The sequence below is a fragment of the Dromaius novaehollandiae genome, chromosome Z, assembly GCF_036370855.1.
Source record: "Dromaius novaehollandiae isolate bDroNov1 chromosome Z, bDroNov1.hap1, whole genome shotgun sequence".
NCBI lineage: Eukaryota > Metazoa > Chordata > Aves > Casuariiformes > Dromaiidae > Dromaius > Dromaius novaehollandiae.
In genome coordinates, this window is record NC_088132.1 from 36805735 (window position 1) to 36823170 (window position 17436).

A 17436-nucleotide genomic window follows, 5' to 3' on the forward strand; every position below is an offset into this window, starting at 1 on the left:
AATTAGTAAAGATACAGGGTGTGTTTAAGCTTCTCAGTATTGACAAAGTCATCATATTATCTTCACACAAGGACAGCATTACAGCCTTGTCCTTTGGGCTGTTTGGACCATTAAATTACTCTTTTATGTTTGATTCACTTTGAGCTCAAATCTCTGTGGAACAGAATAAAATAACCCCTGTGGACACTCCATGGGAGACCTTATGAACTATTACAGAAATTCTCAGACTGCCTCTTCTCAAGTTGAGCAGCACAAGGGCCTGGCAGGGGCTGACGAAGCTGCTAGTGCCCATCCTTGCTGGGCAAGGTAGTCCTGCGCAAGGCGCTCAGCTGGGCAGTGGAAATAAGAAAAATCCAGTGGGCAGCCGCAACTCACCTTGGCCAAGGTGAGATTGGGCAGTTGGGCCCTGGAGCTTCCAGAGGGAATATCTCCCTGGATCTCCCTGGATATCGGTAGGAGCCATGCTGGCAGGGATGTGACTCCAGACCTGTGCACAGGCTGCTGCCCTGCACTAAGGAGGCTGGCAGAGTCAGAGAGCTCTGCTTTGGGACAGACTTGTGGCCATCGCCTAGCATGCTGTTTGTGATATCGCCTTTCTGAGGGATGCGCAAGTAGTAACGGTTTCTAATATTAGGGCTTAAATCACATCTGAGGGAGTTTGGAGCTGCCAGGGGAGGAGAATTACTTGCTGTGAATGAGGGTATTTATTAATAAGAGAAAGAATAGGTTTTGTCTTCTAAGACCAGCTCCCAAAGATGATCAGATCTTAATCTTACGAAGTTGGAAATTGAATCCTCTCTCTACGTTTTCCCCTTCCAGCAAAATGGTTAGCCACTTTTTCATGACTGCAGAAACTGTAGCTTCTCTGGCTCATTGCCTGCATCTCTGCCAAGGCAGAGAGGAAGATGAATGCAGTTGCAAATCTTCCCATTCCGACTTTCCCCCACCGGTGCCTGTGACCTCTCAGTCCATGCAGCTCAGTTGCAACATAAAGGGATAGTTTCCCATATAGAAGCTTATTTTAAATTTAGGCTGCGCTAAAGCCTGAAAGATCAAAGTATTTTCAATAGCTCAGGAGGAACTCCTCCATAATAAAGCTCTTAAAGCTGACTTTGTAGCTGTAAGCTGGCTTCATTGCACAGGGAGGGTCACTCGCTGTGACCACAGGGCCATCTTCCAGAGGCACGGTAATCCTACTTTTAAGGACACATCTTGCGCTGGAAGTAATTGTTGGCTGCAAAGCTAGTGTGGGCTTTCAACTGTGACCGACAGTTTAGAGTTAATTCATAACTGCTCTTTGACTGCCTGACATTCAAGTGCTGCCCAGATGAACAGGCAGCATTTTACAAAAGCCACAGAAAGTGTGGCAGGGAGAAGAAATGGAGGTATTTCATTCGTCATTACTATTGTAATCATAGTCTGATACCAGTAAGGTTTTAGAAAGTAAGAGGAAACTTTTACAGTCCTCCAAGAGATCTTATACGCACACATGCTTTTTCCCTCTTCCCTCACCTCTCTCTTGCTCTTGCTGTCTCTCATTTTTACAGGTTTCAGATAGGGTTTGATCCAGGTAGTTTGATTTGTATGCTTTGCTCAAGTAAATCGAAGTGAAATAATGAAAAATTACAAACTTGAATGACTATGGCTCAAGTTTTGTCACAGGAATTGATGTGTTGTATATGACTGTGTTTTAAAGGCAGACTATACAAGGACATCTTCATCCAAACCAAAAGATCTCACACATGAGTAGCGGTTGACAGACCATCACCATTTGTTTGTTCACAGTTGGTTAGGAGCACAACGTGCTCAAGAACATAAGCAGGTACATCTATTTCGCTCCCCAAATGGCAGTGATTCAGTTAATGCCTTATCGTTACAGGAAAAAAAATTAACAGGTCTGGCTACTGTCTGGATTCCCTCACCTCCTCCTGCCTTGGCCTGTTGCGCTTTACTTGCTTTCTTTGAGTGCTGAACTCCTACCAATTTCCTTTACACAATGCACCAAGCTCTGGTGGGGGCCTGGGTTGTTCAGGATTTGGGGGCTGAGATAGGGAACTTTTCACCTCAGTTCTGCATGTTCAGCTCTGCTTGGCAGTTACAAGCTGGTGGCTATATGAAATGAAATGGATAATCTCAATTTAATTTCTGGGAACACCTGGTCACAAATACCTAGCCACAATTAGTCCAGCCACAGCAGTAACCAAGAATGCAATGTGCACAAAGCAAGAAATGGCTGTCAGAAAGGACAATCTCCCAAACATTGGATGCACATATATGTTTTAATTAATATAAGGATTGGACTGTTCAGCTTTGGAGAAGAGCTGCACTGAGAAGGGGGTTGAACAATACGTCAGCCTATTTTTAACTAATTTTTGTCCTGGTTCTGAATCAATGTTTTTCACTGGGATTACAAATAAATTGTATGCCTGGAGGATATTAGATAGACAACTAATGTCAACAAGTATGCCAGATCATTAAGATGTATTTTATAGAATGTCATGATATCAGGAATTCATTCTGCATCCACAGCTGTGGAAAGAGATAAACTAGGAGGTAGGAAGGAAGAAGAGTTGTTGGAGGATGTAAGCTTCCTAACAAAAACAGCAGGGATGCTTTCGATGGAAAATTGAACAAATTTAAGAACAAGTATGACTGAGAACAATGCCCAGATGGGATGGGAAATGTAGTTAGCCACTGGCAATGCAGCAGTCACAAAGAGAAGAGACAAGGATTCACAAACTACTGAGAGGTATTTATATACAGTGATTAGTTTCCCTACCTCAGTATCGATGTTGCTGTAAAATATGTATGGAAAACATGTCAAGAGAAAGAAGCAACCACTTCAAAAATACAGTAGCCAAAAACAGGAGAGGTAAAAACAGTGGAGATGGCCGAATCTAAAACAGAAGATGATTGACCAGTAGTTATCAAACTTGCAAGGTGAAAAATGATCCTTCTGGCAGTAAGGAAAAGTAGGAGACAGTACCTAATGAAGAAGCTTGTTTCCGTGGTTCCCCATAACAAGGTGTACTTTCTTCCTGACCTGACAGGCTGATAAACCTCAGGATGCCATTAAACTGGTGATGAAGTGCAATGCTAAAAAATAGCTTGCTTGTTTTTCTTCTGGAAAGCCAGAACCAGCTGAATCATCTGTGTAATCAACTTGCTCCTCAAGTTTCAGCGATCTCTGCACAGACCCCTGGGACGAGAAGCATCACCTTCTCCCTCTCTGGCTCAGAGCAGAGCTTTATGCCCATCATGTAGTGAAGAAGCAGGTAGAATTGGAAACTGGTTGTTTGACCCTGTTTGTCAGCTAGCCATGTTGGAGTTCTTGTTGCATGTGCTTTAAAAGCTTAAACCTGAGCATTAATTGAACCAAGGAAAATGCTCTTCATGGAAAGTGTTGTATGCTTGTTACTCTAAGTGCCATCCAGTTTCATACAACCTCTATGGAGCCAAATCCTCAAACTTCACATTTCATAGGCAGTGTAACTTTGTAAGTGGGTCTTGATTAAGAGACACAAGGGGAGTATATCAGAACCTGCAGCTAGAACCATAGTTCAGGACATTTTACGTTTCCATCACCAGGTTTTGTTGGTAATGTCTCTAACTGTACTTGACTTGACAGTTACGTGTAGTCACTGGGCCATGGGAGTGACAACAGAAGACAGTCACTGAATATCGTTTAGAAATTTCCATGGTCTTAACGTGGGTAGGACTGAGGGAATCCTAGGGCGGGGTCCTCGGGGACGTAGAAGGGACATAGATCCACACAAGCCTGCTTTGTGGAAGAGAAAATGTAATCCACAAACCAGCTTATATAAATCCATAAACCAGCTTATGGAAGTCCTAGATCCACAACGTGGGGCAGAGTATTCCTTCTTACCTACCTCAGCAGTAAGCAGCAAAAGGAGTCTTGTCCTGCTTGGGAACCACACAGGAGAAAATTTAATTACTTGTTTTCTGAGAATAGATAATGCTGTGGGGGGGGGAGGGGGTGAAGTAGGTTGACATTTCTGCTGAAGGCAGAAATGATTTTACCTTAGCTTTTATTCCTCACTCTTCCCAGCATCTCCAGAAACCCCAGAATTTTGCAGCCTCTGGGCCTAAACTTTGAGCTCCTTAGTTGTTTTGCCCTTTGGCAGCAGATTATCTTTTCTTCGCGTAGGTTGGCCTGCAACAGAGCCAACGTGCTCTGCCAAATTGTAGCGTTTCCATGCTCTTGGATGCTCTCTGTGCCATTAGTGATGCTTTATGATATGCAAAATGGTGCATGCACACATATTTTGATGAGATATAAGTGAATCTATAATAAGATACTGCTTTAAAAGGGTAGCTGAAGGAATTTCATAAAGATCGCATCCCAGGACCTAATGGGTCTTGGCCTTTTTAAGCAATTTGGCCAGAGTCCCTTCATCATACCCGCACATGTAGGATGAGCTCCAGACTAGAGCGCGTTGGCGAGGTAATGGCCCACTTCTCTGAAATACTCATCTCTGTCCCTACACACATTAGGCTTGACAGGAGTACTTCATCTTAGAGAAGGGGAAAGTTATTGCTTAAATGATAAATACACTTTAAAAGAGTTCATATTCAGTATACTTTGGTTACTGAGAAAGATGAAGAAATGCCCGATTAATGTGACTGGGTATTTGCTGTGAGTTGGTGAATGTTGCCCCTGTGGATACGGTTATTTGCGGATTTCATAAACTCATTCGGACCAAAGGGACATAAGCAAATGTTTCATGATCGTAAATCAGCGCATATTCCTGTGAAATAAGAGGAGTTGAAAGGGTTGTTTCAAAGCCATTCAGAATGGGCAACTAAACTTCCCGTATTTTGTTCTTTAAAATTGTCCCTGACCCAAGTGAATATGATATTTTTCTCAAGGATTTGGTACTTGCCACTGGTGGACGTCATTTTCTAGACTAGTGAGACCACATTGGTGTGGACTTTAGGTGAAGACCACAGTTGATGTTACCTTATGAGGTGATGAGGAGCCAGAATGTGACTACAAGTGGCTAGCCAGGAATTTCATGAATGGAAAGAGAGCTATGCAGTGGTATAAATGAGGAAACTATACTGTAAAAGTCTTAATCTAGTCTCTAAAAAAACAGATAGCAATGGTAAAGCTTAGACAGCAGTTGACTAGACTCCTGAGAAGTTCAAGTGGGACTGGCAGAAGCTGAGATGGCACCATCAAGCTCTTTCACTATCACAGTGCTGTACCAAGGCAGATGCACAAGGCCTCATAGGCACACAATACAGTCTGTACCTGAGGACCGATTTCAATGCAGAAGTCAAAATAACACTGGGAGATTAAAATCTCAACTGAGAGCAGCATATGCTCCAAATTTCCACTGCCTTTATTTCTCATAATATTAAGACTAATGTCTAATTTGCTTCTAATTCTTGTTATTATTTTTGCATTTTGGTATTTCTCTTGGCTTTGGATAAGGAGAATAAAATTGTCCAGTTTAATTTGATCTGTGCAATTTCAGTTAAGTTCTGTCTTGTGGTTTTCATGCCCTAGTGCAGCGTTTTAGTAACTTGCTTGAAAATTATTGAGTAGGAATTGGATTTTATTTGCTTTGTTTACAGCAATTATTTTTCATCCCCAGGTCTGAATGTCAGGTCTGATTTATTTGACCAGTCAAGTTTATTTGACAAGGACTACAAGCATTCTTGGTGTGCTTGTTGCAGGAAGGGGAACAGGACTCTCCAGTCACCTCACCGTATAGTGTTACACAATAAAACACATATACGTGTACTGTACAGCACTAGTCAGTATAGGGAATGATCACTTTTTAAAATTAACTTGCAGTATGCCTATTGACTCTTAGCATCTGGAGTGATTTTTAGAGTGCAAGCCACATGGTTTGGTGAAAGACCCCAGAATTCAAGCTCAGAGGAAAATTTTTATGTAAACATTCTCGAAGACCAGTGAGTCTGCATTTTGCTCTTGCTGAGAAAAATAAACTCTTTTTGTTCTCATATTAGAGCATCTTCCTGTGTGGAGGAAAATGCAGTGGGAGTATTTTTAGCTGCTTTTGTCTGGAGGGTAAAAGAGGAAAGGGAAAAGGAAAAGAGCTGAATTTTTAAGTCATTTTTCTTTAAAGAATTTTTTTTTCTTAATAATATTTTTGGAAGACTAATTCCCTCGTCAGTAAACATCAGAAGGTGGCCACTGCCAACTAAAACATGACAAGATAAAATAATACAAACTAAATTCTCTTTAGTGAAAGAGAAGGGCTTGTTAGATGGCACCTTCAGAAAAACATGGGGTGATCACACAGCCTGAGAATAAGAGAAAGCATATGTTTTACATATAAATATATTTGTTTGGAGCATGTTTTGCAAAGTAGCCCATACAAGCTAAGTTTCCTGTATTTACAAAGTGTCAGTAGCTGACTCACCCCTGAATAAAACATTAGAAGACTTGAATCTACCCCAAGGAGTTTGCAGACATGTCGTAATAGTGACAAACACAATCTATGGGGCAGAAGAGGTGGAAGTGGTCCCTTCCTTCCACTTAAGTTTCCCTCATATTTAATGCACATAAGATTCAATACGGAGTCCCAGATGATGGTTTGTTTTACTAGTGCAGATATCTTGCATAGAGTACTACTGAAAGCCGGAACAGGATAACATGGTTGAGGTTCACAGGACTGGAGGGAGAGAGGTGCTCAGTACAGGAAATAAATGTTAATATTAAATATTTATGCAGATGAAGACTAGGAAAGAAACAGAGGAATGAATATAAAAATATCTGGATGATTTCAGGTTAAATTACAGTGCATCAAAACAGAGGTATTCAGGGTAAGATAAAAGTAATCTTTCTTTTGTTATTTCAAAACTTAAAGTCTTAAAAAGAAGTCATATTCATCAAGCATCTAATAAAGTTTTTGTTAGCAAGTGTAAAACTGACATAGTTAATGTTGCTAAAATCTAGCATTAAAATATAAAGCTATTAAAAAAGAGAAATGTTTTTAATTTGCTAGATTTTTAATTTGGACATGGTTTTAATTTTATTTTAGTTTTTTGTATGTTCAACTGTTTTTCCTTTAATGATCAGAACTAGAAATTTTTTTTTTTAATGAGATCATATCTGAACATAATCACACAGTTGCAAGAGCTGGTGCTTGACAAATCAAATATACTAAAAATGTGCAAGTAATTGAGTTAGCAGCAATGACCAAAAGAATTCATATTTTAATGAAACTACCTGTAGAAATTCTGTAATCATATTTCTCTAAGTATTCCATCTTTATTAATCAAAACCATTTTCCTTTTTATCTCTGGCTCTGTTTGCCCCAAAGTTTCTCAAAAACTTGTCTCCATTGCTAATCAGTGGTGCCTGTGTCCTCTACCTTGCAAACGGTTGTATAGAGCGGTTGTTCAGTCGTATCTTGTTCAAGATTTATGCTGGTTAGACCACTGTGCGCCACTGAGCCATGTAAAACCACAGGTTTTCAGCCCGCTCCAGTTTTTCAAAGATTTCCATTTCCACCAGCTTCGCACAAGCAGGAATTCACTGCTGTGCCCAATGCAGGAGGTGAAGCAATATTTACAACACTGCGGTTTGAGCAAGTCATTTTTAGCGTGACCTTACCTGGTCTGGAAGAATCGGTTGAATTCAGCTACGTTTACCTGCCTGAGTAGAAAATGAAGCGCGGTTAGGAATTTAGTACGTGGGACAGGGCTGTAATTCACAGTGTTAGCAACCCGCCTTTCAGCCTTGCGGTGGAAACAGTGAGGACTATTTTTGAAAGTTCCCTGGGGAAAACCTGGCCTTGGCTGCACATGAAGGTTTCACTTTGACCACTCTCCCTGGAGCTTCATCCTGCAGCTGATGAACAGTAACTCAGAGTCCAATGTAAAGCTCAGGGAAGTCAACAGTAACTTTTCCATCAAGTTCAACAACACCTGGAACAGATCTGACTTGACTCGTTCTCTTTACGACTTTCTATTTAACCAAGAGGCATAGGTCCTCACACCATCCTGCTGCAAGGCTGAAAAATAGTTAGCTACAAATCATCAGGGTGTGATAAGCATAGTTTCGATGCGTTTCTTTGGGTTGCTAGCTGTGCCACAGAGCGCAGGTGTCGTCTTTCCGTTTAGCCTGAAAACATGAAAGTTAATGTGAGGTCGGTCCCAGAGAGCCTAGGGAAACGTGCCACACGGACAGAGCACCCCACGTGGCTGCGTTACGCTTTTTCTGACAAGATCAGCACGAAAAGTGAAGGATGCAAATAGAAGAGAGTCCAAACAGAGCCCAGAGGAGGTGTGTTTTGCTACTACCCTGCTATTACCAAGGGTGACTGGGAGAACTCTTTTTTGCCTCCCTGTAATCCTGCCCATTTTTCTACCTGCCTCCTGAGACAGGGTTGTGGAGGCCTTGAGTGAACTCCGACTTATCCCACTAAAACTGCTATTACTGGGAGTTGCAAAAGGTAGATTTTCTGATGAAATCCTAGCTACTTGCAGAGAAAATGAATTATTGAAACTTCTGCAGCTCCCGTCTTAAAGGAAGTGCAATATCCATAATACACATATTGTGCAAAAAAGATCGCTGTCCTCAGAACAAAGTACTCACCCTCTGATTTTCAGAGGTCAATCCTTACGTTACAGGAGTGACATGGAAAGCCTTGTCCTTCGCCTCTTGTTGAAATGGTGCAAGCTGCTGCTTACAGGTTTTAGGCCAAGAAGTAAACACGCATGTCTGGCATTTGGTTACAAAATCTGCTTTTTGCATCTGCAGAAAGTGACCTAATTTCGGAAAATGAAGGAGACTCTACTGCTTATTTTTTAGTGGAAAAACAAGCTTCCAGGCCTCTAAACTTGTGAGCTTTCAGCATATCACTAGATATTGATTCTGTCGCTGAATTTCAGTGCTAAGGTTGAAAACGCTTGCTGTTCAAACTATGGCCTGGACTAACACAATCTCTAAACAAGTCACTTGGAAATAGCGATTCCGAGCACTGGTGGCCCCACAGGCTGTGGCGGGAGGCTTCCCCTGAGATGCATTTTTAGTCAAACTTACATTTACTTATTAAGCTACGTAGTTTCTGTGGGAAGGGAAACTTTCCAGTTTGTACAAACCTAATCAAAAGGAATTAAAGGAGAGCTACCCCAGCCCTTCTGGACATACCATCGTTTTGCAAACTTAAAGTTAGTCTTTTAATGATAGTTGCTTACGGTGTCTGTCGGAGCAGTAGCTAATACAGTTGTGGCTGCTGCTGCCGGGGCTGATACGGCGACCTGTGGGGCTGCCAGAAGAGGAAGGAGCCAGCCCAGGGCAAGCTCTGCCTCATCCTCCTTCTAAATGTGCCATTTTGCGGGGCCAGAATAAGCAGAAGTTTGTGGGCAGGGGGTGGAAAAGAAGGGAGGGGGAGTAAGAAAAGGACACGGGGGTGAAAAAAGGAAGTTTGGGAAGTGTAAGGATGAGTGCTTTCCTCCATCCGCAGGATACAGCCTGAGTGCAGTCACCCAGCAATAGGTGCAGGCAAGCCTCAGCCTCCCCTTCCAAATATGCTTAGCTTCGCCAGGTAAGGAAGCCTAGTAAGAAGACTGTTACAGTGGCAAGCAACATAAAGGAGAAAGAAACTGAGAAATATTTAATCATTCCGACTCCTCCATTCGAGACTGCCAGCTAAACGACGACATCCTTCCTTGCTGAGGATGCTTATTTTAGAACAGCAATTCTTTACAACCCCCGTCCAGAGTCAGCTTCACCATTCACACTCCCATCCTCCTTCCCTAATCAATCCGGCAGAAAGCATAGACCAGCTGATACTGCTCCCACACCAGGGAGCTGAGCGCTCTGGAAAATCATAGCCCAAAGGAGCCACGTTAGCACGCGGCAGCTTGACTTGAGCCCCCAACACGTGGGCGTGCAGACTGGGGTAACTGGGATGGTGTTACAGGGGGGCTGGTGGGCAAACAGAGAGACGGACTTCAGCAGAGCTTGCTGCTGCATCTGGTGCCCACGACAGGCAAGTATGAATTAAGTGGATCTTTTGGGAGGCTGGCTCGCAAGAGCACACTCTTGCCAGGAATTTACAAATGCAAAATTGGCAGCACATACTGAAACTCTAGCTTATTTTCTTGGATTACGCTTAGTAAGAATGCTCTTAGGCACGTGGTGTTTTACTCATGCCTCTGTGCTACCAGCTTCTGCTGGCACCAGAAAGCCCATTCAGGCAAAGGAGGGCGGTTGTAGAAACGCCAGTTGTGTTGCCGTCAAGCTGTGCCGCCCCAGAGAGCCTGGGAGCAGCTGGGCCGGCTCAGGCGATGCATCGCCAGGGTGGGGAAACCCGCTCGGGGCACCCAGCAGTTATGCTGAATCACAACTTCCTCCTGGTTTTCCAGTAATCCAAAACATATTCTAGGAAAAATGAAATAGGCACATCTTAGGAAAGACATTTCCATTAGAAAAGACTAATATTAGAACAGAAAAATTACGTCTTTATGCTTTTAAGAGGGCATCATCACTGTATTTGCATCTACTTTCTTATTATTAATGCAAGACTAAAATGTCACCAAACTAAGTATTTGCAGCATACATTATCATGTTTTCTTAAATGCTTCAGCTGTCAAATTTTATGAGATCTTGTCCACTGGTGAAATCTTCCATTTTTGACAACTAGTGAAAAAAAAAAAATCTTAGCAGAAGACTTAAATTAGCAGCTATATAAACATGTAAAGCAAATTATTAAGGTCCACAGTGCCAAAAAAGGTAGTCCATTCTTCTTGTGAAAAGTGGTTCAAGGTTCAGGGCATACGAAAAAGAAATCATTAATTTATGGGTGGGCAGTGATTTTTTTAAATGCAGGGCAAGACTGTTAAGGACTAGTCATGCCAGACTACTTTGTGCTGCTGCCTCAGACTAGCACTCAGTTCTTTGATGTGCACGTTTATAAAATTACACTTTAAATGCAGCCTACTGCATGGTAGTTTTTAAGAGGCCCTGGAGCTCTCTACAGTCAGACCCACTGAGCGGAAAATGTTGATCTACAGTATGAAGAATTAGTAAAGCGTCGACTGAAACAGCCAACCTGAAATTGCTCATAATCAATGAAGTTCAGTATTGCACTATACATTGACATGGTTTACAGTGAAATCTTGCAAGGAGCGTAAAGTTTACCCCTTTCCTCAACTGGTAAACAAGTATTGCATTTTTCTCTTGCAACATCCTCAGTTGTCTTTCATAGCTCCTTGGAGGTTTTTCCTTTTTTTTTTTTTTTTTTTTTTGTTAAAAAAACGAATGCTATTTAATAGCTTTTATGGATTTTTAACAAATATTCTCTTGAATATCCTGTTGGTGTTGTAGTGTTCCAGAAACACTGTGCCCTGCTGTTAGTTCCCCTCTGCCTTTCTCAGCGATATCTTAATTCTAGTGTTTTGCACCTCTACAATTAACAGTTTAGATAGTGTCCTATATAGCCTCCTCTACACTAGTCAACATGTGACTATCAGACGTAGGAGTTTTTTCATCTCCTCAAGATGTAGAAGTTCATTTTTAACTCTGACGGTCTGAAGACACTTACGTGAGCTTCACTTCTCCCTGTGGGGTTCAAATGTTTCTGGTGAAATTTTTTGTGCTTTTGCAGAGCTCAGCATACCGATTGTACTGACACTTACGTGTACTGAGGCTGTAGGAGAGCATTTCCCGTTATAAGTCCTGGTCTTAGTTGCCTTTGTAGGCATAGTTACTTAAAAGAGCAAGCCTGGTGCACCCAGGAATAAGATCATGCAACAAGAGGGATCAGAGTCGAGAAGGAAAAAGAGTGGGCGATGAGCTGGGATCTGGAGGGGACGGGCACAGAAGAGGCAAGGCAAGGCCAAACACAGGCCGAAGAGGGCAGGCAGAGGCAAGTGGGGAGCCCAGGCCCTGTGTGCCCGTCAGGCATCCTGGTGGCACGGGGCTCCTGAGCCTTCCTCGCCAACTGCTGTCGGCTGATTTCTCAGGGACCTGCTGAAAGGAGTATGGATCTATCCCCCACATCGGCTCACTGCATCTAGGGCAACAGCTGTGACTGCCCATTACTCCATTAGTTTCTTCACAAAGTAATCCTCACCAGGGCTGGGATCAGCAGGGCATCCATGCGGTTCTGTATAGTGCAGCTTGGAGGGAAGAGCCCAGATACACTTCAAACAGCAATTCCAGCTATCAGCGCCTTGGAAATGACATACAGAAAACTCCTTAGGAAGAATGTTGAAGTTACAAACATGAGAATTACAGATCCTCAGAATTAAAAATTCGTTTTCTCATGCTGTTTCAGAACCTCTGTGACCATGCCACCTTTACAGTACTCCAGGATCATTTCTTAACAGGTAAAAAATTAGGAAGTTTCACAGTGCACTGTAGTTGGGAATGCTGGTTCTTCTTTTGTGCTCTCAATGGGAAGGCGAATCTGAGGGACAAACAAAAATAGGTCTGGGACCATAGAGCACGTCATCCTGTCACTACAAAGCCTGTTTGAGTCCCTGGACCATACTGACATAGCTGTAGTGGGATGCAGCTCAGTCACAACTGGCATAACCATATGGGTATTTAGCTCTTCAGGGAGGTTGCCAAGCTCTGCTGACTTCTGTCCTACAGCAGCTAAACCAGTAGCTTCATTAAAGCAGAGGTCTTTTGTGCAGTACTGGTTTATCTCTCTAAAGGATCATGCAAAATCAGAATAACTCAAAGAGGGACATTTCTTCAGTTAGAAACGAAAAAGTTGGTACTCTATCTTAAGAAGCTGGATGACACAATAATGTCTAAAACTGAATGAGGGAAAGATGAATTCTTATTCTGCATTTCAAAAACAAAGCAAAATGTAGAACTTTGTTGATAAGCTTAAAAGCTAGTGAAGCAAAACTTTTTCACACAGCATGTAATAACTGTATCAGAGGACTATCAAATTCAATAATTTGCATTAGAATACAATTTGCATTCTAAGTAATTAACTAGGATTAAGTAATCAAGCTAAGTAATTAACTAGAATTGATAGAAGAAATAAAGGCAGAAGGCCCTTCACCAAGAACTGGGCCTTTCTCCCAGATTGCAGTGTGACACTTTCCAATTAGATGCATGAAACTATGGCTGTCCCCATCACCACACGTAACAAAATGTGGTTGACTCCCTTGTCAGTCACCCAAAGATGTGATTAACTCCTTTGGCTTCCAGAAAATGGCTCGCATTTTCCTGTTGCGGTCACTGCCCACAGCTAGCCAGCCCCTGGGGAGGCTGTAAACTAGACACAAAAGGTACTGAGTCGTTAAAGACCTAGCCCCCTGTCTAGCCACATCTCAATTAGACTTTCAGCTTTACACCAACATGCTTAAATACTCTTATTCCCTGATGCAGAATTGTATCTGTGCTCCAAATCTATTAAACTGTCCTGAAATACACATCTGTGATTTTTATAATGGTAGAAGACCATGAACACAAATCACTGCTCTTTGAGTGCCCATTTTTTACAGAGTCATCTGTGTAAAATGTATTGGTTTGTACCTGCAGGATCTGTCAAGCAAACTAAGGGACTGTCATGGGCCTCTGCAGGACATGTGCCCTGTCAAGTCACACAGAATCAGTATGAAACTTGGTTTCACTTTTAGCCTTTAGCACAGCTAGTCTGCCATTTCTGCTTGATAGCAGGTTGTAATTTTATATTGAACACTTGGCTGTGGATAGAATGGAGAAGGAAATATTCTTCTGCTGTGTAAAAATACATGAACAGGAAACAAAAATAAATTTTCAAAGACTATTTTTTAATAATGGCTGCCATACTTCTAGGAGGACTTTCCCCATATAACAACATAGTGTTTTTTGTTCATGCTTTTAAGCCTTGAAGCTGGTTGATGCATGCTTGAGTTGCATTTATTGAAACTAATAGGGCGACTCATGGGAGTATGGAATAAGAAAGGTGAATGGCTTGCCAAGTTTGAAACTGTATGGCTATGACAGATGCATTATGTGCTATTTTTAATAAAGGTGCTGAAAAAAAGGACAAGCAGGCAATTCACACAAGAGCTGTGTCAATATTTGTGTAACTTTGGTATCCCACTGCTTGAAGTGTAAGATCTTTTTGTCTCATGCGAATCAAAACCACTCAGGGTTCCAGCAAAACCTCAGAAGACATCTCCACTGGTTAAAAAAAAAATCCACTATGGTAATTAAACTCATCAGCACGATAACGCTTTATGGATTTTCAGAAATGAGGTCAGTTCATGCACAATAGGCAAAAGTGTAACAAGGATTGCAGTTGTAGGTGCTTATTGTACCTGCAGATGAGTTCTTCCTGAAATTCCTTTCCAGCCTAGCAATGCTAGTTTCTGACATCTCCTTACATTTGAGTCTAATTCAATAAGAATAACCATGCCTTGCTCACTGGCATTTGCAGGGACTTATGGTTTGTCTTGATACAGAAGCTATAAATCTCTTAGAAAAAAAATAAATACTTCATAGCATATAAAGAAATGGCTGCTGAGCTCAGTGGGGGAGTATTGTTAGCAATAATCAGGAGCTGACTAAGTCCAGAAGTAGTTTGTCTATGAAATGAAGATTGCAAGCATTTGGTAGCATCTGCTTGTGGGGCTAAGAGCCACTTCTCCAAAATATTTGCATTTATTGATACAATGTCAAGAAGAAAAACATTTCCAGGTTTCTTTTGTTATCCCCCAAAGCCCTAGAAAGCAGTCTGGATTTTGGAACAATTAAAAAAAAAGAGAGAGAGAGAGAGAGAGATTGAGAGCGCAGGCAGGAGCAAGATAATAAGATGATGTTGACCTTATATTTTAAACACTGGAGGTGGTAGCCAGCAGAGCAGATGAAAAAAAGAGAGCATAAGTTATCACTAACATTTGCTGGAATAGCATTTTGTAAATTATTAGGGGCAGAAGGATACAGCTTGCACTTGAGTCTTCTGCCTAGCCCCAATATGCCCTCGGACAATTTACTTAAGTACACTGCGCCCCAGGTCCCTTCTGTAGTTTCTTGCTTCACAGTGACAATGAGGTTTGATTTATTAACTGTGCACATAGTTCCTGCAGTTTTTTGGCAGAAATAACATAAGTAAGTGCAAACTACTGTGATCATCTGCATCTCTTAACTGTGCTAATTAACCATGGGAGCATATTTGTTATTACAAAACTTGTGCTTTTCACATCTGTTAGGTGAACCAGAGCACTGAATGCAAAAGTAATGCTCAAGAACATATTCGAGACTTGCAGTGCTCTCTGAGGAGTATTTAGCCTATAAGCCAGGGAGTGAAGTGCATGGAGTAAGTTATAACTAGGAGGCTTGAATCACTGGCAAGTAGCTGCTGTTCCATTTTGTCCTTCCATAAGGAAAACTGGCACTGACTTCTTTCAAGCCAGAAATTTGAAATTTCTGAAGATGCAGAATGTCTCCAGGAATGTGACAACTAAATTGAAGGCTTTTCTTTTCTTTTTAAATTTCATGCTTATGGTACAAAAAAAATACATGAGATAACTCTTGTTTTACTTAATACCTTAACACACTGAAAAATAATTTCTTACCTGAGAATTTTTCAGTTTGTGATCATTAAACAGCCCTGAAAACAGGATTCTTGTACAGCTAATTTAGGTCATTGCACAAAAAGGTGAAGAGAAGAAATATTGCAGTTGCATATACCAAGCACATGAAACTCTTATCAGTGCTGGTTGGAAATTGGAGGGTCACTCTAAAAGGCAGTTATACTTTGCCAGCTCCCATCAGAAGATCTCACATTCTGAAAGTGAGAAGAGGGAGAGAGAGACTGGTACCAAAGGCAAGGTAGAAAGGCTAGAACAGGGAAAAGATCTGGGTTAAATACTGCAGTAGTAAGGTAGTCTTAAAATAGATTCTGGATAGAGAAGAGCTGTGCAAGGTGAGTGGGCGTAGCAGCACAGAAAAGAAAAAAAAAAAGAGCTAATTACTACATTTCTTTGAGCATACATCCATCATGCCAAATTCAGATGGTAGGAAATTGAGAGAGGGGTGGCTGAAATAACCCTTGGTATTCTGGTTTCTTCCATTTGGTTTTGCATCTCTCCCTAAATACCATCTAAATGCAACCTCCTGCTTTTGTTCTTCATTTTTGCTTGTCTGTTAAGAGATTTGCGACAGATTTCCACCTCTTTGGGGTGAAAAACATTCAGACAGAGCACAGTACATACATACAGGTGAATACTGTCTTTCAGGTTTTGTGGATACATGGATTTGGAACTCCTTGAGGTCAGCTTTGACTTCAGATTTGCTGTGTGCTTCTCGGGACAGTTCATCTTCATTATTAACCAAAAAGTTTAGTATTATATCACCCATTATGTAATTCTGTAGTTGTGTTACTTGCAAGCACATACACTGCTTTTGTGTGAAAATGATTCTTCTGAAATCAGGAAAAAAATCAGGAAAAAGTTAAAACTTCCAACTTTCTAACAAAAAAGTTAGACAGAAAAGGGTAATGCATACTTGCTGCACCGAGCTGGGATATCAGTGCAGTACCATACCCGGGAATTTGAATTAACATCATTGCTGGGATATAGCTACATGAGAAGAGGTCTGTGTGCTTTAAAGTTCTGCACTTATTTGCATCATCTGGTGTTTCAGCACATGCTCTTGAACTCATCAAGTGGCTGATGGATGTGTTTGTAAAGACTCGGCTGGTCACTTTATACGCAACGATAAACCCGCTGTTGTACTTAATGAGGTCAGTGAAGCAACCAGAAAGGAAATATATAATTCTGTAGCATGGGTCTGTAAGCACAGTACTGCCTAGGCTTTTTAAGTTTAATGAAGCAGCCACTCAGCAGCTGAGTATTCTTGCTGAACAGTCTCAGCATGGATTTTAAAACTAAAACGTTGCTGGTATTCATGTCCCTATGTGCTCTCCTTGGAGAGTCCGTGGCTCTTACTCTCTTACAAAGTCTGCGTCTTTTATGTGCTAATGGTTTTGAAATCAGCCATTTGCTTCATTTTGCTTGTAGATGTGGGCCAGGGTCTGATTTCCTTCCTTGCCTGTTCTCTGAACACTATATCCACCCCGGCTGGCTCAGCAGCCTCCCGCTTGCTCTCTGGGGTACGCACTGTCTCAGAAGCAGCTGAAGCGTTCCCACAAAAAAAGCACATTCCCAAGCATTTCCCTATTTCAAACACCTTTCTAAGAACGTAAGCCCCCACACGAAAATTTGCATCGGACAAGTGGTCCCACGTCCCCATCGCATCCACACGTGCTACCAAGTCCTACAGCCACACACCCGTGCAGGAGCCTTCAGAAAGTCAGCGCTGCCGTTTGCTCAAAGCCAGCGAGATCAAATTACATGATTTCGTCCAAAAGCCCTGGAGAAAAGCCTCTGTTTAAAGAATGGATTAATGATTAATTTTTAAACACAGCGTTTGTTTCCTGTCACAGTAGTACTACACAAATACGAGCGGTGTCCGAGGCA

At 41.8% G+C, this 17436-nt stretch overlaps 1 protein-coding gene across 6 annotated transcripts in view; it reads left to right on the plus strand.

Moving 5' to 3' along the window:
- MARCHF3 (membrane associated ring-CH-type finger 3) overlaps window positions 1-17436 on the plus strand; it is a 79668-nt gene that overhangs the window by 38161 nt on the left and 24071 nt on the right. Inside the window, exon 1 of one of the 6 annotated variants that reach the window (XM_064501945.1) lies at window positions 11952-12336. The exons of 3 other annotated variants lie outside the window; for them this stretch is intronic. In XM_064501945.1, the coding sequence (XP_064358015.1) occupies window positions 12273-12336 (64 nt within the window). In that variant the 5' untranslated portion in view covers window positions 11952-12272. Of the gene's footprint in view, window positions 1-11951; window positions 12337-16036; window positions 16701-17436 lie in introns of those variants that run through there. 2 more of the 6 variants (XM_026115403.2, XM_026115402.2) reach the window with 2 other exon arrangements.